This window comes from Orycteropus afer, unplaced genomic scaffold (assembly GCF_000298275.1).
Source record: "Orycteropus afer afer isolate SDZICR_OR568_19922 unplaced genomic scaffold, OryAfe1.0 scaffold00078, whole genome shotgun sequence".
In the NCBI taxonomy this organism is placed as follows: domain Eukaryota; kingdom Metazoa; phylum Chordata; class Mammalia; order Tubulidentata; family Orycteropodidae; genus Orycteropus; species Orycteropus afer.
This window is the reverse complement of record NW_006921665.1, coordinates 5,584,033-5,608,906: the sequence shown is the minus strand read 5'-3', so window position 1 is coordinate 5,608,906 and position 24,874 is coordinate 5,584,033. Positions and strand designations below refer to the sequence as shown.

The 24,874-nt window shown below is 42.6% G+C and overlaps 1 protein-coding gene across 1 annotated transcript in view; it reads left to right on the top strand.

Moving 5' to 3' along the window:
• Nucleotides 1–1,225: 1,225 nt before the first annotated feature.
• Nucleotides 1,226–24,874, top strand: part of IFNGR2 (interferon gamma receptor 2) — a 37,644-nt gene continuing 13,995 nt past the window's right edge. The window contains 2 exon segments of the mRNA XM_042781006.1: nt 1,226–1,298; nt 8,691–8,823. Coding sequence (XP_042636940.1) covers nt 1,226–1,298; nt 8,691–8,823 — 206 coding nt within the window.

The following is a 24,874-nucleotide window of genomic DNA, read 5'->3' as shown; positions in this document are numbered from 1 at the left end:
CAGGGAGTCAGTCCCAAAATTCAAATAACAGCTAGATATTTCATCACATATATTTACAACAATGGCCAATTACAAAAGAATGCTACAACAGGAAAATTTTTTAAATGCGGTTAAGTCCAAAAGTAAAGCACAGGGCTCTGATACTATGTTGCCATCTAGCCCATCAGGCTCTCTTCTGGGCCTGTGTGACCCCCGAGAGCCCTTCTCTTTAATTGTTGGTCTCCCTCACTCATCCCTTCTTTGCCGTCTACCCTCCGTGTTGAGCTGAGTTTACAGCCCATCTTGGCAGAAAAGCACAGACAGGTATCTCCTAACAGGCATCAAACTGGAAGCAGCACTGGCTCGGAGCTTAGGCCTCTCCCTGCCCCAGTTCCTACTTCCTCATACAGCTAACAGCCCTTCCCCAGCGCTAAAACCACTTATCATTACGAAATGCGGGAAGTTCCGTTCTTCCGCAAAGCTCTATATCCATTATGCCTCCCAGGCTCATTCGCTTTACAGGGCCCTTTCTAATCACTATACCATTAAAACCTGTTTTGAGAAAGGGGTTAAAAGCTTAAGATGTACTTTTACAGGCCATTAAGAAAGCACAATTTAACTAAAATTAGAATCCAGGAATTGTGTGATCTTGGGCATCAGAAAGAAACAGCCAGAGAGGCGATGGGGGCTGAAGGAGCCCTAAGTCACAGAGCGAGGCCCACCCAGCCTTGGGTTTCGGAGGTCCTTCTAGAGGGATCGCCAGCGCCTCGAAGTGGGCGTCTAGCAGAGTCCCCGTCCCCCGCCATCTCCCCGGGGCCCGTGTCCTTCCTCATCTGTGCCAGGCCGGGCCGCTCCGCGCTCAAGGAGGCCGGCCTCGGTGTAGTATCGGAGCTCGGCCCGGGCGCCCCAGCCCTGTGCTTCCCTGGGCGCTCCGGCCCGGGAAGACTCGGGCTACCAAGCCCGCTGGCCACAAGAGGCGCCCGGGAAAGTCCCGCAGGAGGCGGGGTGCGCGGGGGCGGGCGGGTCCGCGGACGCCAGGCGGGGCCGCACTAAGCGCTTGTACGCGGCGGAGCTCGGTTCCCTTCCACCGAAATTCACAGCCACCGCCGCCACCGCCGCCGCCCGGGAAGAGGCAGGCCCGCGCGCACGCCATGGCCGCAGAGGCGGTGACGCGGGAGGCGACGCGGACCCCGCGCGGGTCCCGGGCGGTGCCCTGAGCCGCCGCCGCGCCGAGCGTCCTGGGGCCATGCAGTCGCCTCAGCTGCAGTTGCTTTTGCCACTCCTGCTGCTGCTATGCGGCCGCGCTGAGCCTCCGCCAGGTAAGCCGAGTGGCGCCCCCCAGGCCAACCGAGGCGTTGCCGCAGCGGGTCGGGGCTGCGGTAGTGCCCGGAGCGGGTTATGGCAGATGGCGGGGAATTCCAAACAGTCTGTAGGCGAGGAGTTTGCAGGCCGGGAGGAGCCGCGGGACAGCCGTTGTCTCCCCAGGCGTCTCCCAGTCCCTCCCGGAAAGGGGATGCACACACACAACCCCTTCTGGAAGGCCGGCGTACCGCTGCACCTCTCGCCCCCAACCCCGTCCGCCTGCGCGCTGAAACTGAGTGCGCCTAGAGTCTCTTTAAATTCTCAAAATGAACGAGGGAAAAACCGAATATAGGGCTCGGGGAGAGACTGGGCACAGATTTCTCATCCAGACTTGACTGAGCTTAGCCCCTGCCTGGCGTGCCCTCTCCAGTGACCTGAGCTAGAAATCAGACACAGCCCTTCTTCCTTCCTGGTAGCCCAGTTGCTTGTGCCTTGGACGATCAATCATGGGGGAGGGGCTCAGTTTTTACTGTAGCTGGGGCGTTCGTTCGGGTGTCAAATCTGGATGGTCAGTTCTCTGGGAACTGATAGATGGGGAGAGGCACAGAGGGCAGGACCCAGAAACACCTGGATCCTCCCTGTTGTGGGAAGAAACTCTTAACTAAAAAGGGGAGCTGTGTTGGCATAGGGTGACTACTAAACCAGGCTTTTAATCTCAACTTTGTACCCACTGCCTACCTGGTTGGACCTTTGTTCTTACCTCTGACACTAACTGATAATACCTATGAGCCAAACATGGTAACTAAAGGGGGAAAAAAAAAATAATAAGGGGAAAACCCCTCAATGACAAAAATCAAGGTATGACATTCTGCATGTGTATATGTATTTGTCTTTTGTTTTCTTCTTTACCATACAGAAACTAGTATCATAGGTTGGATAACACTTAAATAGTCTCAATAATTGAAAATTTTCCTTCTATTTGAAGTAATAAAATGTCTGCAGTTTGTTTCTTCTAACATCATCCATTGCAAAGGTTCTTAGGTTCCTGGTAAAAATCTCCATGATATAAACCCACTGCTCTTGAGTGGGATCTGACTCATAGCAACCCCTCCTTAGGTTTCCAAGGGGGTATCACTTCAGAAGTAGATTGCCCAGTCTTCCTTCCCAAGACTGGCTGGTGGGTTTGAACCGCCAGTCTTCTGGTTAGCAGTCAAATGCCTTAGGCACTACACCACCAGAGCTCCCAGCTGGGATATAATACAGAAACTTATTTTTCAGTCAAAACACAAAGTGGAGATATTAACAGTAATTATGTAATAAACAAAGAACAAATCCATTGCCACTGAGCTGATTCCAACCTATAGCCAACCTGTAGGACAGAATAGAATTTCTCTACAGGAAGGCTGGGCAATCTACTATAGTGATACTGCCTGACAAGCACAAGGAGGGGTTGCTATTGAGTTGTATCTGACTGGACGGCAGTGGGTTTTTTTTTTTTTTTTTTGGTTTGGTGCAGGGCTTCCAAGGCTGTAAATCTTTATGGAAACAGACTACCACATCTTTCTCCCACCAAGGAGTTGGTGGGTTGAACTACTTTTGGTTAGCAGCCAAAGTCCTGCTATAGTAAACCAGTGGTGGGAATTTTTCCATGCTTATCCATAATTTGTATGTCTGTCAATAATCATGGCATTGCTTATATGGTTAGAGAAAAAATTAGAGTATTGGAAACAAAATTTTGAAAGCCAGACTTCTAGTACCTACCCCTAGACATGTTGTAAGGATAATATATGTAAAACATTGGACCTAACAATTTGTAGTGATGCTGTTTAAGTGGTAGCCATTGCTTTAGCTAGAAAATGTAATCAACAGCACTAAAAAACTATACTTAAACTGACTCTTTAATGACTTAATTACATGAGGGTTAAAGATTCTATTTGTAATCATCTTAGCACCTTTAATAACCAGAACATGGACTGTACAAAGTATGAATCTAGGAAAATTGGAAGTTGTCAAAAATGAAATGGAACACATAAAGATTGATACCCTAGGCATTAGTGAGCTGAAATGGACAGGTTTTGGGCATTTTGAATCAGACAACCATATGATCTACTATGCCTGGAATGACAAATTGAAGAGGAATGGTGTGACATTCATCTTCACAGAGAATGTTCCAAGATCTGTCCTGAAGTACAGTGCTGTCAGTGATAGGATAATATCCATATGCCTACAAGGAAGACCCGTTAATACTACTATTATTCAAATTTACACACCAACCACCAAAGCCAAAGATGAGGAAATTGAAGATTTTTATAAACTTCTGCAGTCTGAAATTGACTGAACATCCAAGCAAGATGTGTTGCTTACCACTGGTGACTAGAATGCAAAAGTTGAAAACAAAGAGGAATCACCAGTAGTTGGAAAATTTGGTCTTGGTGACAGAAAGAACACTGGAGATCACATGATAAAATTTTTCAAGGCCAATGACTTATTCATTTCACATACCTTTTTTCAACAACACAAATGGCAGCTATACCCGTGGACTTCGCCAGATGGAGTCAGTCAGATTGACTACCTCTGTGGCAAGAGGCGATGGAAAAGTTCAATATCATCAGCCAAAGAAAGCCAGGAGCTGATTGTGGAACAGACCATCAACTGTTCATATGCAAGTTCAACTTCAAGTTGAAGACAATTAAGTCCACAAGAGCCAAAATATGACCTTGAATATAGCCCTCCTGAATTTAGAGGCCATCTAAAGAATAGATTTGATGCATTGAACACCAATGACCAAAACCCAGAAGAATTGTGGATGACATCAAGAACATCATCCATGAAGAAAGCAAGAGGCCATTGAAAATATGAGAAAGGAAGAAAAGACCAAAATGGATGTCAGAGGAGACTCTTAAACTTGCCCTTGATTGGAGAGTAGCTAAAGCAAATGGAAGAAATGACAAGATAAAAGAGCTGAACAGATCTCAAAGAACAGCTTCAGCAGACAAAGCCAATTACTATAATGAAATGTGCAAAGACCTGGAGTTAGAAAACCATAAGGGAAGAACACACTCGGCATTTCTCAAGCTGAAGGAACTGAGGAAAAATTTAAGCCTCGAGTTGCAATATTGAAAGATTCTATGGGCAAAATATTGAGTGATGCAGGAAGCATCAAAAGAAGATGGAAGGAATACACATTGTCACTGTACCAAAAAGAACCAGTCATCCATTTCATCCATCCATTTCAGGAGGTGGCATATGTTCAAGAACCAATGGTACTGAAGGAAGAAGTTGAAGCTGCACTGAAAGAATTGGCGAAGAACAAGGCTCCTGTGATGGTTGGAGCTGTGTGTCAACTTGGCTGGACCCCTAACACAGCTCCATAAATTGATGGAATGCCCACTGAGATGTTTCAACAAACGGATGTCCTGATGGAGGCACTCACTCAGTTATGCCAAGAGATTTGGAAGACAGCTACCTGGACAACTGACTGGAAGAGATCTATATTGGTACCCATTCCAAGGAAAGGGTATCCCACAGAATGTGGAAATTGTCAAACAATATCATTAATATTGCATGCAAGTAAAATCTTACCGAAGATAATTCAAAAATGGTTGCAGCAGTATATTGATAGAGAACTTCCAGAAATGCAAGCTAGATTCAGAAGAGGTCATGGAATGAGGGATATCATTGCTGATGTCATATAGCTCTTGGCTCAAAGCAAAGAATACCAGAAAGAACTGCAGTATGGAAAGTGAATTTGCTCTTCACCCAAATCACAATAAAAAAATAAAAATTAAAAAAAAAAGAATGCCAGAAAGATGTTTACTTGTGTTTTATTGACTATGCAAAAGCATTTGATTGTGTGGATCATAACAAATTTTGGATAGCATTGAGAAGAATGGCAATTCCAGAACATTTATTGTACTCATGAGGAACCTGTACATAGACCAGAAGGCTGTCGTTTGAACAGAAAAAGGAAACACTGCATGATTTAAAGTCAAGAAGGGAGTGTGCCAGGGTTGTATTCTTTCACCATACTTATTCAATCTGTATGTTGAGCAAATAATCTCAGAAGCTGGACTATATGAAGAAGAACATGGCATTAGGAGGAAGACTCATTAACAACCTGTGATAGGCTGACGACACAATTTTGCTTGCTGAAAGTCAGGATGACTTGAAGTACTTACTGATGAAGATTGAAAAATATAGTCTGCAGTATGGATTACGTCTCAATATAAAGAAAACAAAGACCCTCACAACTGGTCCTATAAGCAACTTTACGATAAATGGAGAAAAGATTGAAATTGTCAAAGACTTCACATTACTGGATTCTACAATTGATGCCAATGGAAGCAGCAGTCAGGACATCAGACGACATATAGCACTGGCAAATTGGCTGCAAAGGACTTCTTTCAAGTGCTGAAGAGCAAAGATGTCTCCTTGAGGACTAAGTTGTGCCTGACACAAGCCATGGTATTTTCAGTCACCTCGTACGCATGTGAGTGCTGGACAATGAATAAGGAAGACCAAAGAAGAATTGATGCTTTTGAGCTGTGGTGTTGGCAAAGAATGCTGAAACTCCCGTGGACTGCTAAATGAACTGACAGGTCTGTCCTGGAGGAAGTGCAGCCAGAATGCTCCTTGGAGGTGAGATTGGCCAGACTTCATCTCACATACTTTAGTCATGTTGTCAGAAGGGACCATTCCCTGGAAAAGGATGTCATGCTTGGTAAGGTGAAGGGTCAATGAAAGAGAGGGAGGCCTTCAACGAGATGGATTGACACGGTGGCAGGGGTGATGGGCTCAAGTATAGCAAGAATCATGGAGCTGTGCACCCATAGGCACTGTATTAGTTTCCAGTTGCTACTGTAACAAACTTGTTGTTACGTGCTGTCCAGTCGGAGGACACATAGCAACCCCTCCTTGGATTTCCGAGGCGTATCATTACAGAAGTAGATTGCCCCATCTTCCTTCTGTGTAACAAACTTATGCCTTAAAACAACACAAATTTATTATCTTATAGTTCTGTAGGTCACAAGTCTGATATGGGTCTCACTGGACTTAAAATCAAGCTGTCAGTGGGACAGTGTTCCTTTCTGGAGGCTCTTCGAGGGGCATTCATTATATTGTTTTAAACCATGTTCTGCAAATGGTTAACATGCTTGACTGCTAACCAAAAAGTTGGTGGTTCATGTCCACCTAGAGGTATCTTGGATGAAAAGTCTGGTGAGCTACTTCCAAAAATTTCAGTCATTGAAAACTCTATGTGGCACAGTTCCACTGACACACATGGGCTCACCGTGAGTCAGAGTCAGCACAACTTTTATTTTGTTTTTTTCAGTTCTCAGTAATTTTTTACAGTAGCAATAGGGAACTAATACAGGCAGTAAGAGAAGCTCTCTGAGATTCGGCCCTAACCGCCCCCGCCCCTGCCCTGGCACAGTACCACCCTCCTAGAAGCAGACCTTCAGTTCTTAGCTCAGTTTGGGGATCACCTATGACACAGCAGCCACAGTGTATAGACAGGCCTGGCCAAGGAATGTACCAACCCAAGGTGATAATACTTATCAGCTTTGCTGCTTCACTCATCTCTCCACCTTTGGCTTCCAGAGAGTACTGGTGTGAATAAGGATTGGCTGGTTGAATAAGGATCCCAAATGGAGGTCAGCCAGAGGTCCTAGATGGAGAGGCGATAGGCATTCTGTAAATCAACAGGTGCCTCAAAACTCCAGATTAGGCATCTTGCAGAAAAAGAGGTGTGTGCCTGGCTGCAGGCCACTCTGAGCCCTTTCTTCAAGATTGGATGCAATACTGATAACGTGATATATGAATTTCCTGCTTTGAACAAAGTCTGGAACAGCATGTTTTTCAAGCCATTCTTTCCGCCTTCTGGGTGTTTCTCGTTAATCTTTCAATCTCAGAGAAAGTGTCATCATCATAGTGTTTTCTTACTGGAGAAAAGGTGCCCGTGCTTTCAATGCATAGCCTACTTCTGAACCACATCTGTGTGGGTAGCTTGAGGTGGTTTTTTTCAGGTCACCTGAAGGAAGGGGACTCTGATATTGGTGGTGGTTCCACAGGGCGTATTATTCTACCGTTTCTAGTTCTCAAACTTAAGGTGCATGAGAATCAACTGGAAAGCTCGTTGAAATTTATCTCTCCTGGGCTGGAGGGGAGCCTGGGAATCTGCATTTTAACATGTATCTCTGGTGACGTGGTAAATAAGGCATTTGGCTGCTAAACAGAAAGTTTCAAACCCACCAGCTTCTCCATAGAAGGAAGATAGGGTGATCTACTTCCATAGAGACTTACAGCCTCAGAAACCCAATGGGGGTCGCTAAGAGTGGGAATCAACTCAGTGGCAGTGAGCTGCTTGAGCTCAGTGGTTGGGATGCTGGAGGTCCTTGAGAAACATTTCCACTCTCATGAAGCCCAGAAGACCCATTTGACCCAGGAACAAACCATCCTCCTTCCCTATCAGATAAGCAGCAAGGCTAAAGTAATGAAATCTCACCTGGCGTCCAGATGTCTAATCATGCCCCTCAAGGGATCAGGTGGGGAAATTTACCTTATACTTCATGCAGTGAGACATGTACCCTCTGGAGTATAAAACTGGCTGGGGGACAGACTTCAGGGTCGCTCATCTAGAGTACAAAGTGGGGGCACATCCATCTCCACCCAGATAGCTTTTGAGCCAGGGCCACGGTTCCCACTTCCTGTCATTTGCTGTCTGTTATCTGTGAGTAATTAAACTGCTTTCATTTGCCAACACTTTGTGAATGACTCACATGTGCAGCTTAGCCAGACTGTTGTTGTGATGGACATAATACCCATAGGATGCTTGATGCTACAGGGTGGAATCTCATCCTAGCAGTCTTCTGACTGTTTAGAATCTGGAGACAGCCTTTGAAACAACCTGCATGTGTAACACAGTGTGTTTTGTGAAGGTTTACCAAACACATCCTTAATACTAGTCTGGGGCTAATACATATTAAATATTCACCAATTCAGTCTTCACCACAGCCGTATGTGTTGTACTATTACTTATCCCTTGTTCCTGAAAAAGAAGCTAGGCACAGACAGGTTAAGAAACATGCCCACTCACAGGCACTTACTAATGTTACAACAGTGCCCAGGGCCTATTCATTAAGGACTGGAACCGGCAGGTAGAAAGAAAGGCAGCTCAAAGTACCTCTGTTTTCTACTGTGTCAGTAGTGCTGTCTTTGTAGTCACATGTCGGGTGGTTGGGGGTCATGCTCAGGGAGAACAGGTAATACTTTGTCTTCATTTTGACAAAAATTGAGTGGTTATAAATGACTTTATGTCCATTTAAGTATTTCTGTAATTGAGTTTTCTCCTTTTCTACCCTCTCTTTCTCTCCCTCTCCTGTCTTCTCTGGTTCTCTGTCATTTTAAAGACTCTCTTTCCCAGCTGCCTGCTCCTCAAAACCCGAAGATTCGCCTGTACAACGCAGAGCAGGTTCTGAGCTGGGAGCCGGTGTCCCTGAACAATGACACAAGGCCGGTAGCCTACTGGGTGCAGTATAAATAGTAAGCTCATGTCTCTGTTGGCTTTCTTGCTGGGAGTTCTGGGGGAATCATCATGGAACCTTAGAGCCAGCTAATAGTTACTGCCTCTTAACTGGTTACCAGAGCTGTCCATAAGATTTTCACTAATCAGTTTTTTCAGAAGTAAATCACCAGGTCCTCTAATGTGTCTCAGCCTGGAAACTCCACTGAAACCTGGCTGCCATGGATGAACTTGATGGTAGCATACTTGGAAATACAAGTAGCATAGCATACAGCATCACAGCAACACGCAAGCCACCACAGTAAAACAAACTGACAGATGACCTAGAGGTATCAGAATACCAGAAAGATGTTTACCTGTGTTTTACTGACTATGCAAAGCCTATTAACTATGTGTGGATCATAAAAAATTACAGATAACATTGCAGAGAGTCAGAATTCCAGAACACTTAATTGTGTTCATGCAGAACTTTTACATAGACCAACAGGCAGTCGTTTGAACAGAACAAGAGGATACCGTGGGGTTTAAAATCAGGAAGACTGTGGTGTCAGGACTATATCCTTTCACCATACATATTCACATTATATGCTGATCAAATAATCAGAGAAGCTGGACTGTATGAAGAGAAAAGTGCATCAGGATTAGAGGACAATTCATTATCAACCCGCTGTACGCCCGATGATATAACCTTACTTGCTGAAAGTGAAGGTGACTTGAAGCACTTACTTATAAACATCAAAGCCTTAGGGAGTGAGTTGCTGAGCTTACAGGCATAATGTGTTGTTGTTATGTGCCATCAAGTCTGACCCGACTCATAGTGACACTTCCTTGAGTTTCCGAGGAGGTATCACTACGAAAGTAGATTGCTCAACCTTCCTTCCGAGGAGTGGCTGGTGGGTTTGAACTGCCAGCCTTCTGGTTAGCAGTGAAGTGCCTTAGGCACTATGCTACCAGAGCTCCTAGCATAACGTAGCATACAAAAACATTGATCTACATCCTACTTTGGTGAGTAGCAACTAGGGTCTTAAAAGCTTATAAGTGGCCATCTAAGATGCAACAATTGGTCTCTCTGCAACCAGAGCAAAGAAGTGTGGGGAAAATCAAAGATGCATGGAAACAATCAGTCTGAGGGACTAGTGGACTTATGAACCTCAACCTGAATGACCCTAAGACCAAAAGAAATAGATGATGCCAGGCTACCACTGCCAGACACTTGGAAAGGGATCAAAATTGTAGATCCTGAATAGAGTGGAAGAAAAATGTTGAACAAAACTCAAAAGGCTTACCGGTCTGACAGAGATTGGTGAAATCCCTGAAACTTTGGCCCCTAGTCACCATTCAGGTCTGGAATTGAACTTACTCCCATGAGGTGAACAATTATACCAAGGAGGAGCACTCCTTGAAACAGTCAACATGCGAGATCAAAAGGACAGCATTTGTGCAGGGAGAAAATCCAGAAGGCGGGAATGCATAGGTAAGAAGGACACAGGGAAAAGGTAACCACAGGGAGGAAGTGGGAAGAGAGCTGTTACCTTGTGGGCTTTATAATCAGTGTCACAAAATAAAATGTGTGTGAACTGTTGAATAGAAAATGAATTTGCTCTGTAAACTTTCACCTAAATTACAATAAAAAGTAAAAAAAGAAAGACTATAGCCTTAGGTGTGGATTACACCTCAACATAAATAGAAATCCTCACAACTGGACCATGATAATTGATAATTGGAGAAAATATTGGAGTTGTCAAGAATTTCATTTTACTTGTATCCACAATCAATGCCCATGAAAACAGCAGTCAGGAAATCAAATGGTATATTGCATCATGCAAATCTGCTGTGAAAGACTTCTTTAAAGTGTTTTAAAGAGCATACAGGTCACTTTGAAGACTGTGTGCCTGAACCAAGCCATGGTATTTTAAATTGCCTCATACACATGTGAAGGCTAGACAAATGAATAAGAAAGACCAAAGAAAAATTGATACATTTGAATTTTGGTGCTAGCAAAGAATATTGAATATACCATGGACTGTGAGAGAATGAACAAATCTGTCTTGGAAGAAGTACCGCCAGAATGCTCCTTAGAAGCAAGGATGGTGAGAGTTCATCTCACTTACTTTGTAAATGTTATCAGAAGGGACCAGTCCCTGGAGAGAGACATCATACCTGGTGATGTAAGAGGTCAGCAAAAAAGAAGACTATCAATGAGATGGATTGACACATGGCTTCAACAATGGATTCAAACATAACAGTGATTGTGAGAATGGCACAGGACCAGCAGTGTTTCATTTTGTTGTACATGGTTCTGTTGAACCAACTTGACAGCCAGCACCTAACAGCAATAACCACCAACTGCTGTTGAGTCAATTCCATCTGTGTCAGAATAAACTATGCTCCATAGGGTTTTCAATGGCTGAATTTTTGGAAATAGATCTCCAGGCTTCTTACGGTGCATCTCTGGGTAGATTTGAACTGCCAACCTTTCAGTGTTCACCATTGTAATCAAATTCATTTGAAGCAGCTTTTTATCTTGAACTGCGTGTGTGTGTGTGTGTGTGTGTGGTGAAAATATATGTAACAAAACAAATGCCACCTCAATAATTTCTTCTCTTGATTCACAGCCTCCCACTCATTTGAAGGCTTAAACAACACTTACACCCAGAAAACTCCCACTATCTAACTTAACCACATGGCTGCTTATTTTGGTGGAAGTGTATTCTTTCATTGCTTTCAGAAAGGTTATACAAAAGGGCTTCCTTGTCTTGAAAGGACTGGAGGCATCCTTGAGTTTTCCTCTTCTTCAGGTTTAAAAATCTGATTTATTTAACCCTATAGATCAAATTTGGCCTGCTAAGGAATTTATTCATTTGGCTACAATTAATTCCCAGTTTCTAAACTGGTTTTTCCATTTCGTATTTTATTCTGGCCCCTCATTCTCTCTCTTACTGCCTTTTCACACTTTTTCATGGTTTGCCATCAATTTGCAATATAAACACGTATAGGGAGAAGAATGGCAAAATCCAGGTTTTCGATTTCTGTTTACCTCATTAAGTAGGTTAATTGAAGATTAAGTTAAAAGTATTGGTTAAATAATTTTATGTGGCACAAATTGTTAAGTACTCAACTACTAGTTAGAAGGTTGGAGGTTTAAACCCATCCCAAGGTGCCTCAGAAGACAGTCCTGGCAATTTGCTTCCAAATGCTCACAGCCTTTGTGTACAATAAAGGGGAGGTCAGCACAAAGTGATCAAGGCAGAGGAAGACACTGGGAGGAGCTCAAGAGTTAAAGGAGCACAGGTGAATACTATGACATATACAATCCGGCAATAACAGTAATAATAGTAATGTATGAGTGGATACATAGGTAGACACTCAAGCTGAATAGGAGTGGGAACACAAATGGGATTACACCCATAACTGTATATAGGTTTGATAGGATATTTCTACATATGTACTTATATGTACTACTAATATATACATGAATATAGTAGAATATACAGGGGGCAAAGTTGTGAAAACTTGTTAGCCATAACCATACACCTTGAGGGAATAAGTCACTGGACCTGGGGCTCAGAGCCATAGTCTTAGGAAACACCAAGGTCAATTGTCATAACATAGTCCACAAAGACAATGTTCTCCATCCTAAATTGGTAAGACGCAAGTAGGGTCTTAAAAACTTGTGAGTAGCCATCTAAGGTGTAACTATTTGTGTCTCCCCATCTGGAGCAAAGAAGAGTGAAGAAAATCAAAGGTGCAAGAAAACAGTGAGTCCAGAAGACTGATGGACCATGTGAATCCCTTCCTCCACGACCCTGAAACCAGAAGAACTTGATGGTACCTGGATACCACTGCTGACTGCTCTGAAAGGTCCTGGATAGAGTGGGAGAAAAATGTGGAAGAAAAAGACCAGGCTTACTGGTCAGTTAGAGACTGGTGGAACCCTTGAAACATCCTTCTGACCCTTAGACATCCTTCAAACCTGGAACTGAACTCATCCCCATGGCTCAACTTTCTGTCAAGTGATAAAAAAACCAAACTCACTGCCGTCAAGACAGACAGACAGGCCTATAAGCTCAGAAGACATGAAGGAATAGGTAGGTAAGAAGGACAAAGGTAAAAGGTGAACGTAGGAAGGAAAAGGGAAGAGTGCTGTTACACTGTGGGGATTATAATGAATCACAAAACAAAATGTATGGATTGTTGAATTTGCTCTGTAAACTTTCACCCAAATTACAATCTAATAAACAAAAAAAGAATACAAAAATAACAAAATAAACACAAGGTCACAGCCTTGGAAACCCCATGGAGCAGTTCTCCTCTGCACACATGGGGGTCACCGTTAAGTGGTTAAGTAGGAATTAACAGCAGCTAATAGCAACAGCAGCAGTTGATTTTACAATACCAAATTAACAAATGTAAACCAATGATGATGCTTGTGACAATGTAACTGATAGGGTTATGCTTGCATGCAGCTGGCTGCAGGATTAATTAGCCCTTGTGGAAAGCAATTCTACCCTAAACAGATAATCTAACCCCCTTTAGAAAATAAAAAAGAAAGAAAAACTATATTCATGAAGATATTTGCTGAAGTCTCTGTTCATGTCCATCAGCAGGAAAATGGCAAATTATGGCATGTTAACTTTTTAGGCAGCCACTAAAAAAATGCCTGAGGTATTTGACTACTAACCAGAAGGCTGGCAGTTCAAACCCACTTTAGAAAGAAGGTTGGGCAATCTACTTCCATAGTGATACCGCCTCGGAAACCCAAGGAGGGGTTGTTATGAATCGGATCTGACTTGATGACAATGAGTGTGGTAGTGATTGCAGCTGTGTAAAACTTGGGACATATTTACGGACAAGAATTGGAAGAGAATGTGGAAAAATTATAGGCAGTGGATTCGTTAGAGAAGTGGGTTTCCAGAGTACTTATTTTTCATTTTTAAATGTCTGTTGTAATAATATTTGTTTATTAAAAATAGATGCTAAAATGGGGTCTGGGAATTATCCCTAAATCACATTTATCTGTTTCTCAAGTAATTATAAATGACCAATATGGTCATCTGTATTAAATGGAACATTGACTAGTCCAGCTACATAATTTACAGTGTTGGGGAAATATAATTAAAAACGAAACCTGCTCCCATCCCAGAAAACTTCTCCACAAAAGTAGAAGAGAGAGAAAATAGTTTTACATTGAATAGACATTAAACCAGAACGTAATGCATCACAGGCAGTCTGCTCAGAAGATTGCAGACCTTTTATGTAGTGACCCGTTTAATACCCATTCTCAAGATAAACAAAATTAGTCCCCAAGATAACTTAACAACACCATTTTCACCCCTGTCGTTGTGGTTGTTGTTGTTAGGTGCCATCGAGTTTGTTCCAACTCATACTGAGCCTGTGTACAATAGAATGAAGCACTGCCCAGTCCTGCACCATACTCAAAATTGTTGCTATCTGTGCTTGAGCCTGCTAACCAGAGGGCTGGCGGTTCAAATCCACCAGCAATTCCTCGGAAGGAAGGTTGGGTAATCTACTTCCGTAGTGATATCGCCTCAGAAACCCAAGGAGGGGTCACTATGAGTTGGGTCCGACTCGACAGCACATAACAACAACAACATGCTTGAGCCTATCAGCCACTGTGCCATCCATCTCATTGTGGGTCTTCCCCTTTCTCACTGACCTCTAACTTACCGAGCATGATATCCTCCTAGTTCACACCTAGTTCATCCTCAATTCATTGAATAATTGGGGTAGCCCTCTGTGTTTGCTAATTGCCTTTACAAAGGAAAAAGAAACTTCTATCTTTATGACAGTCCCTGGGTGATGCAAACAGAGAGGGAAGGAAAGAAGGGGGCGGGGAGAGGGGAGGAAAAGTCCCTGGTGGTACAAACAGTTAATGTGGGTAGCTGCTAACCAAATGGTTGGAGGTTCAGGATTGGCAACCTACTTTAGAAAAATCAACCATTGAAAGCCCTGTGGAGCTCATTTCTGCTCTGACACACATGAAGTCACCATGAGTCAGAGCTGACTTGACTGTTTCTGTTTATCTGTATGACAGGAGATAGTTTTGCAACTTGGAGCAAGGTGCCAGGGGAAGTCAGGCTCCTGCCTGATTTGATGATTATATTTCCAAGAGGAACATTCCTGGGTTGTAAAGCTGGCCAGGAGCTTATTTAGCCTTTTTAAATGATTTCTAGACTGTCAAAAGAGTCAAAGAATTGACAGTTACAGACTTTATAAAATAAATGCTCTGGGAAGGATTTTTTTTTTTTCTTTTTCAATTTCTGTTTATGCTTACAGCAGCTCCCAGTGCAAAGTGAAATGCAAGACCCTCATTCAAAACTTCTTTAAGACAGTAGAGCATTAAACCAAGTGCCTTTCTAAGAGCAAGGCCCTGAGCTGGCATTTAGCCAAGGCTTCAGACTGGTTTTTTTCTGATTCAGTCATTGCCAGCAAAGCAAAACAGAGACAGACCAGAAACTGCAGAATGTATTGTCCTGAACAATAACCAGACAGGGAAAATTATGGGGCAATGCCTTGCTAGAAATGTAATCTCCCTCTTGAAAAACACAGGCAGCATATGTATGACATAACAACCAAATATCTTGCCTGGTAGAGTTTCTGACGAAACAATGATGCCTTGCTTAAAGATGGTGGCTGGTTTATATATGGAAGGAAACTATTGGTTAGCAGGGGTAGTAGAGGAGGGGAGGGAATACTGCAAAAATTTTAAAAATAATAATAAAAAAACCGAGGGGTTGTTGGCTGAGCATACCACTTTGAATGTATGTCACCCTTCACAAACAAACAACCCAGTCTCCTGCATGAGGCTGCTGAAAGGGGTCACTACGCCTCTTCCACGTCTCCCATTCCAGGCCTTCAACCTGTAATTTTTGCCATTCCAGTCATCGTTCCATATACCCATATTTTGCACATTCTGGTCTGCCCCGGCTTCACTTCATCCATCGGTCATGACTGAATCGAAAGGAACCAGTTTGAAGCCCTATATTTAGCAAACATGCTCTCCTTGAGCTACACAGAAACTTTTGCTAAGAGGAAGTCATACACCCACTAGTAGCATTCCTTTGCCTTGAACAGGGAAGTAGGCTTATGAGTTGAGAGAGACAGTGCCTCTGAGTACTAGGAAAAACTTCACTGAATTTGTTTAAGTCTGGCAGAGTTTCATTTCACAGGTTATAATTTGTTTCATTTTGTTTTCTGAAAGCACTTTGTATTTATTTTTTCAGAGATACAAGTTAGATTTAGTAAAAGGAAACAAAGGATGGGAGTGAATATGAACATTCCTACTTGGAAAAGTGGATTCCAAATCATGGCGACCCCACGTGTGTCAGAGCAGAACTGTGCTCTGTAGGGTTTTCAGTGGCTGACTTTTCTACAGTAGATTGCCAGACCTTTCTTTCAAAGGAAAGTGGGGCAATCTATTTCTGTAGTATACTGCCTCAGAAACCCAAGGAGGAGTTGCTATGAGTTGGGTCCAACTCGACGGCACAATACAACAATACAACAACTGGGTGGAATTTCATTTGCCAACCTTTCTGTTAGTAATCTAGCATTTCACTGTGTCACCCAGGGACTCCTTGGAAACGTTGAGAGATCACTGCAAGTTGAAGCTGAAGCTGATTTTTTTTTTTCTTTAATTGTAGATTTAATAATAGAAAAAGGCATTTGCTTTTGTTTTGTTTTTAGTATGTTGGGAACATTTTCATTAAATAATTTTGAGGCTTGTGGGACTTAAAATGTTCACTCTTGTTTCTCTGCAGTGAACTGTTACCATAATTATAAAGAAAGGTGTCTCTGTTTTGTTAACACAGTAGCAAAGCCACAATTAGGGCACTTTGTGGGAGAATTTAACACTTAAATCAGGGTTGGAAATAGTGGCCTCCAGGCTGTTTAACCCACTATGTCTAAAATTTTTTTCAGTTAGTTGCCAACATTAAAAAATCTGGAGATTTCATATTTTTTTAAAAAACTCTTTATTTCTGTTTTTCCTTGAAGATGCAGACAGGGGCAGCCCTGGGCAGTGACAGTGGCTGCAGTTGGCAGCACAGGGCCCCATCCAGGCCTCCAAGCCCTGCCCCACCTGCTGCACCCCGTCAGGTGACCCCAGGCCAGTCTTTTCAACAACCAAAATCGTGCATCTGCCAAGTGTCCATAATCTTTCCATTCACCCACAATGAGACGTTCTGATTCTTTTGCCTCTTGACTTTTTGAGAAAATTAAAAATCAAATTTTTTCTTCTGATTTTAATAGCCGAACATGTTCTTTCTAGAAAATACAGAAACAAGAGAAAGAATAACATTAAAATAGCCAGCTGTTGTATGTCCAAGTATCCCTAGTCTCACTTTAGTGTATTTCTTTCTAGGCTTTTTTCTGAATGCTTGTTTTTCTAAATGCTTGTTTGAAAATGTGCATGAGTAAAAATGAAACAACACTGGCACGGTACCATTGGGTTCTGCATCCTCCTTTTTTTTTTTTAGCTAAACATAGTGTGAGCATTTTTTCTTGTAATCATTTATTTGCAAACGTTTTTCCTATATACTCTGTTGTATGACATAGTATATGTAATGGATTTAACTTTTCCCCACTGAGAAAGATTTACATTAACTGGTGGTTTTGGTTTTTGTTTTACTGTTTGTAAGTAGTGTTCTAAGGAGCTCTGGTGGTGTAATGCCTAAGGCATTTGACTGCTAATCAGGAGGTTGGAGGTTCAAACCCACCAACCACTCCATGGAAGGAAGACTGGGTAATCTACTTCCGTAAAGATATACTGCCTCAGAAACCCAAAGGGGGTCACTATGAGTCAGAATCGACTCAATGGCATGAGTTTGGTTTGGTTTTTTAAGTAGTGTTCTGTTCATTGGACTTTCACATAAATAATCTATGGTTTTCTTCTTATATGTATTTCTAGAAGAAAAATTGCTGGGCCAAAGGGGATGAATTTATTGAAACATAGTCTAACAGAGGCTGTACAGTGAAATCTTTAGTTTCTCACATGGTCAAATCCCTAGAGATAGGTGGTGAGCAAGGGGAAGTGTCAAAGAGGGGTCAGTGAGTAGGGACTGTCATGTATTTGATGAAGAATAATGTCTCTGGGAGCTTGACAGCAGCCTCGTAATCTCTTTTTTAAGAAAAAATTAAAAAAAAAAACTTTTTATTGTGATTTCAGTAAAAATTTACAGAGCAAATCAGTTTTCCATTCAAAAGTTCACACACTTTTTGTTTCATGTCATTGGATGCAGTCTCCTCAATGTAACATCACTCTTCCCACATCCTCCCTGTGTTTCTCATTTCCATTCTTCCAACCCTTCCTGCCTTCTGAACTTTGTTCTTGGGCAAATGCTACCCTTTGCTTCATGGTGTCTTAAATTGAGAGGCGTTGGTGGTTCACATCTGGGTATGCGTCAGCAGTATGTCCTTGGAGAGGCCCCTCCAACACTCAGGCAATACTTAATGACAAAGGGCCAGCTTAGCCTGGGCAGCATTGCCATTTAGGTTGGAAATAAAACACAAACCCTGACTTTACATGGAGTCCTTGGGCAGTGCAAACAGTTAACATGCTTGGCCATTAACTAAAATGCTGGAAGTTCAAGTCCACCTAGAGATGCCTCAGCAGAAAAGCCTGGCAATCTGCTTTAGAAAAATCAGCCATTGCCTATCCCATGCAGCACAATTCTACCGTGACACACATGCTGTCACTGTGAGTTGGAGTTGACTCCACGACATGTGGTTTATAAGGGGGTGGTTTATCTTTACACAAACCTGAGATGAGTCTCCTCTCAAAAAAGAAGACTTCCTCAGGCACTTGTGGTTCTTAGTGCACCAAGTCAAGAGCAGGCTGGGAAGAATTCCGAAACTGTTCATTGTGGACAGCTGTAAGACACAGACAGTTTGTAAGAACAGAACAGGGAAGATGTGACAAGTATTGCTCAAAAGAACTTGTCCTGAAGGGTAGAAGTACGATTAACAAATATTTATTCACATCGTGCTTACTAGGCACTTGTCCAAGTACTTTCCTGATGTTTATCTCATTCAACCTTCCCAATAACTCCAGGAGCAGATACTGTTCTTCATCACTACTTTATAAATAACTAAGGAAGAGAGACACTTAGTATCTAGAATTTGAACTCAGGTCATCTGAAGTCTCTGGGTGCCACAGTTCAATGTTCAGCTACTAACTGAAAGATTGGTGGTTCAAATCCATCTAGAGGTACCTTGGACGAGAGCCATGATAATCTGCTTCTGAAAGGTCATCCCCACTGAGAACCCTGTGGGGCACAGTTTTGCTCCGAAACACATGGGATTGCCAGTTGGCGTCGACTTGGTGGCAACTGGTCTTTTTAATCTGGCTCCACAGTCCATGCAGTTGTCAGATGTGCTGTGCCCCTTCTCATGACAAGGGTTTCTTTATAAATTAGATAATTTTGGGGTGAAGGTAGAAGAGTAGCCATCATGGGTAATGTTGAGGAGTAGCTAGGATAAAGCTCAGACTGCCTGATTCACCGGGACCACCCTGAGCAGGAGGCTGGGGAAGCTGGCATTGGGCAGTGTCGTGTTCTTGAAACTAGTTCTTTCCATTACTCAATTAAATGGGCCAATATCAGATTATTTTTAAATTAGTTTTTTTTTTTTTTTAAAAAAAAAAATAATAGTAGCCACCAAATTGATTCTAGCTCACGGCAGCCCCATGTGTGTCAGAGCGGAACTGTGCTCCTTAGGGTTTTCGGTGGTTGGTTTTTCAGAAGGAGATCACCAGGCCTTTCTTCTGAGGTGCCTCTGGGTGGATGCAAACCACCAACTTTTCTGTTAGCAGCCAAGAGCACCACACCCAGGGCTCCAGATTATTTTTACCCTCTGCAAATAAATGGGGAGGCAGCATTCTACAACACAACTTCCTTTCCTACTCTCCCTTCCCCCCAAACTGTCAGCTGTCATGTGTCAGCTGACATTTAGATTTGGATGGGTGGATGACCTCTCTTCAAATCTCTTTTCTGAGAAACTTTTTTGAAAATGTAGTATGAGAAAGAGGCAGGGTTAGAGGGGAGGGGAGGAAGTGGAATACAGGTGGTGAGTAAGCCTTTGAGTTATAGGGGGGCCTTTCACCCAAATTCATTAGTGGGGGTGGGTATTTTTAAGTATCTTTAAAGATGTGGTATCTTCTGACTGTATACCTTGAAAGAAACATCACTCACCCCTTCTGAAACAAGCCCCGATCTGAGAGGAGGCATTTGTGGTTTGAGATCTCTCTATCCACTAAGGTCCATGACCCCAGGACTTGGTGGTATATGTTTATGGTAAGAGGAATGCTGGCACCTGCTATGGAAACCCTGGCAATACATATTGAAGTAGCTTTCAGTGTGTCACTTGGCACTTTAACAGAAGTCTCTAGTCAGGGTCAAAGGTACACACAGAAGCACAGGTGGTACATGAAAGTAGGTGGCAGGGGATGGAGGGAGGGGATCTGCTGACCTCGCTCTCTAGATCAGAAGTTGCTGTCTGTCCCTAGAAGGGAAAGTGACCACTACCTTCCACTGATGATCCTAGCAGCCACCTGCTGGCTTTTCTGAAGTCTGTCACCTAAGACAAGGATGGTGGTCTGGCTGGGGGTCAGAGTCCCACATAGAGGCGTGGCATTGGAACTCTGAGGAATGCACATTCACTTACAAGGCTGCAGGGCTGTGTCTTTGGTGGGGTTTTCATAAGAGTGAGGGCAAATCCTCTTTGAATGGGTAGCTGTGGGGTGACCATAACTCCATACTAGGCAGAAGCATGAGCGACATTTGTATTTGGAGCACACTATCATTCCTAAGACATGGACTGCAGAGACTGAGTCTGGAGTATTATGATCAGCTGTGAGACAGAATGGGAGAAATATTTGCAGGTCATATATCTGATAAAGGACTTGTATCCAGAATACATAAGGGACTTCTACAACTTGGCAATAAAAAGACAACCCAATTTAAAAAATGGGCAAAGGACTTGAATAGACATTTCTCCGAAAAAGATATACAAATGGCCAATGTTGTTGTTATGTGCTGTCAAGTCAACTTTGACCCTTGGCAACCTTATGCACAACAGAATGAAACACTGCCTGGTCCTATGCCAGCCTCATGATCCCTGCTATACCTGAGCCCATTGCTGTAGCCACCATGTCCATCCATCTTGTTGAGGGCTTTCCCCTCTTTCATTGATCCTCCACTTTACCAAGCATGATATCCTTCTCCAGGGAATGGTCCCTTCTGACAACATGACCAAAGTAGGTGACACAAAGTCTGGCCATTCTTGCTTCCAAGGAGCATTCCAGCTGTACTTCTTCCAGGACAGATCTGTTAGTTCTTTTAGCAGTCCACAGTACTTTCAGCATTATTCACCAGCACCACAACTCAAAAGCATCAACTCTTCTTCAGTCTTCCTTATTCATTGTCCAGCTCTCACATGCATATGAGGCGATTGAAAATACTATGGCTTGGGTTAGGCACATCTTAGTCTTTTAGGAGATACTGTTGCTCTTCAGCACTTGAAAGAGGTCATTTGCAACAGATTTGCCAATGCAATATGTCTTTTGATATCTTGACTGCTGCTTCCATTGGCATTGATTGTAGAACCAAGTAATATGAAGTCTTTGACAACTTCACATTTCTCCATTCATCGTGATGCTGCTTATTGGTCCAGTTGTGAGGATTTTTGTTTTCTTTATATTGAGGTGCAATCCATACTGCACAGTGCAGTTTTTAACCTTCATCAGCGAGTGTTCCAAGTCATCCTTACTTTCAGCAAGCAAAATCTTAGGTTGTTAATGATTCTTCCTCCAATCCTGGTGCCATGTTCCTCTTCATATAGTCTGGCTTCTGGGATTATTTGCTCAACATACTTACTCAAGTAAGTCTGGTAAAAGGATCCAACCCTGATGCACTCCCTTCCTGATTTTAAACCATGCAGTGTCCCCTTCTTTTTTAACGACAGTCTCCTGGTCTGTATACAGGTTCCTCATGAGTACAAGCAAGTGTTCTGGAATTCCCATTCTTCTCAGTGTTATCCATAACTTGTTATGATCCACACAATAGAATGCTTTTGCATAATCAATAAAACACAAGTAAACATCTTTCTAGTATTCTTTGCTTTCAGCCAAGATCCATCTGACATCAGCTATGATATCCCTTGTTCCATGTCCCCTTCTGAATCCAGTTTGCATTTCTGGAAGCTCTCTGTCAATATACTGCTGTAACCTTTTTTGAATTATCTTCAGTAAGATTTTACTTGTGTGTGATATCAATGATATTGTTCAATAATTTCCACATTCTGTGGGATCACCTTTTTTTGGAATGGGTACAAATATGGATCTCTTCCAGTCAGTTGGCCAGGTAACTGTCTTCCACATCTCTTGGCATAGATGAGTTAGTGCCTCCAGTGCAGCATCTGTTTGTTGAGACATCTCAGTGGGTATTCCATCAATTCCTAGAGCCTTGTTCTTTGCCAATTCCTTCAGTGCAGCTTTGGCTTCTTCCTTCAGTACCATTGGTTCTTGATCATATACCACTTCCTGAAATGGATGATCATCTACCAATTATTTTTGGTACAGTGATTCTGTGTATTCCGTCCATCTTCTTTTGATGTTTCCTGCATCATTCAACATATTGCCCATGGAATCTTTCAGTATTGCAATTTGAGGCATAAGGTTTTTCCCCAGTTCTTTCAGCTTGAGAAATGCCAAGTGTGTTCTTCCCTTATGGTTTTCTAACTCCAGGTCTCTGCACATTTCATTATAATAATTGGCTTTGTCTTCTCGAGCTGCTCTTTGAAATCTACTGTTTAGCTCTTTTATCCTGTCGATTCTTCCATTTGCTTTAGCTACTCTCTGTTCGAGGGCAAGTTTCAGTCTCTTTTGATATCCATTATGGTCTTTTGTTCTTTTCCTATCTCTTTAATGACCTTTTTTTTCTTCATGGATGGTGTACTTGATGTCATCCCACAATTCCTCTGGTTTTCAGTCTTTGGTGTTCAATGCATCAAGTCTGTCCTTTAGATGGTCTCTAAATTCAGGAGGGATTTAATCAAGGTCATATTTTGGCTCTTGTGAACTTGTTTTAATTGTCTTCAGCTTCAACTTGAACTTGCATATGAGCAGTTGATGGTCTGTTCCACATCAGCTCCTGGCCTTGTTTTGGCTGAAGATATTGAACTTCTCCATTGCTTCTTGCCACAGATGTAGTCAATCTGATTTCTGTGTACTCCATTTGGTGAAGTCCACATGTATAGCTGCCATTTGTGTTGTGGAAAAAAGGTATTTGTAACGAATAAGTCATTGGTCTCACAGAATTCTATCATGCGATCTCCAGAGTCATTTTATCACCAAAGCTATATTTTCCAACTATCAGTGATTTTTCTTTGTTTCCAACTTTTGCCTTGCAATCACCAGTGATAATAAACATCTTGATTGCATGTTCGGGGAATTTCAGACTGCAGAAGGTGGTAAAAATCTTCACTTTCCTCATCTTTGGCTTTGGTGGTTGGTGGATAAATTTGAATAATAGTAGTATTAACTGATCTTCCTTGTAGGTGTATGGATATTATCCTGTCACTGACAGCATTGTATTTCAGGATAGATCTTGAAACATTGTGATGATGAATGCCACATCACTATTCTACAATTGGTCATTTCTGGCATAGTAGATCGTATGGTTGTCTGATTCAAAATGGCCAAAACCAGTACATTTCAGCTCATTAATGCCTAGGATATCCATCGTTATGCATTCCATTTCAATTTTGACAACTTCCAATTTTCCTAGATTCCTACTTCGTACATTCCTTGTTCTGATTATTAATGGATGTTTGCAGTTGTTCCTTCTCATCTTGAGATGTGCCACATCAGCATATAAGAGTCCTGAAAGCTTTACTCTATCCACATAATGAAGGTCGGCTCTGCTCTGAGGAGGCAGCTCTTCTCCAGTCCTATTCTGAGTGCCTTATGACCCGAGGGGCTCATCTTCTGGCAATACATCACCCAGTGTTTCAGGGCTATTCACAAAGTTTTCCAGTAATATATCAGACAGTATTTCACTGCTATTCATAAGGTTTTCACCGGCCAGTTCTTTGAGAAGTGGATGGCTTCTTCCTTCTTCTGAGTCTATCTCAGTCTGGAAGCTCTACTGAAACCTGTTCACCATGGGTAACCCTGCTGGTATTTGAAACACCAGTGCCATAGGCTTCAGCCTCACAGCAACATTCAAGCCACCACAGTACGACAAACTGACAGACAAGTTTGTCTCCCTTAGTTGTTCCAGTCTGCTCTGCTCATTTCCTGGTCTCCTCCACCCTGCTTGCTAACCTGGGCTGCCCCCAAGGCACAAACAACCTCCTTCCACTGCTCCTGGGGCTGGCTCACCACGGCCTGCCTCCACTCACACCCAAATGGCCAATAGGTGCATGAAAAGATGCTCAACATCATTAGCCTTAGGGAAGTGCAACTCAAAACTACAGTGCTATACTGCTGCACTTCCAGTAGGATGGCTGCAATCAAAAAGACTGATGATAACAAATGTTGGGTGTGGAGAAATCGGAGCCCTCATGCACTGCTGAAATGTAAAATGGTACAGCCCCTTTAGAAAACAGTTTGGCACTTCCTCAAAAAGTTAAACATAGAGTTAGCATATGACCCAGCAATTCAACCTTAGGTACATATCTAAGAAAACTGAAAATATATGTCCTTGAATGTTCATACCAGCATCATGCATGATAACTATACATAATAAGAGTCAAAAAGTAGAAATAGCCCAAAAATCCATCAGCTGATGAAAGGATTAATAAAGTGTGATATATCCATACAACAGAGTATCATTGACCATAAAAAAGGAGTGAAGTTATGATACATGCTACAACATGCATGAACTTTGAAAGCACTTTTCTAAGTCAAAGAAACTAGTCACTAAAGACTATTGTTGTGTTGTTAATTTGCTGTCGAGTCGGTCCCGACTCATAGCGACCCCTCCTTGGGTTTCCGAGGCAGTATCACTACAGAAGTAGGATTGCCCAACCTTCCTTCTGAGGAGTGGCTAGTGG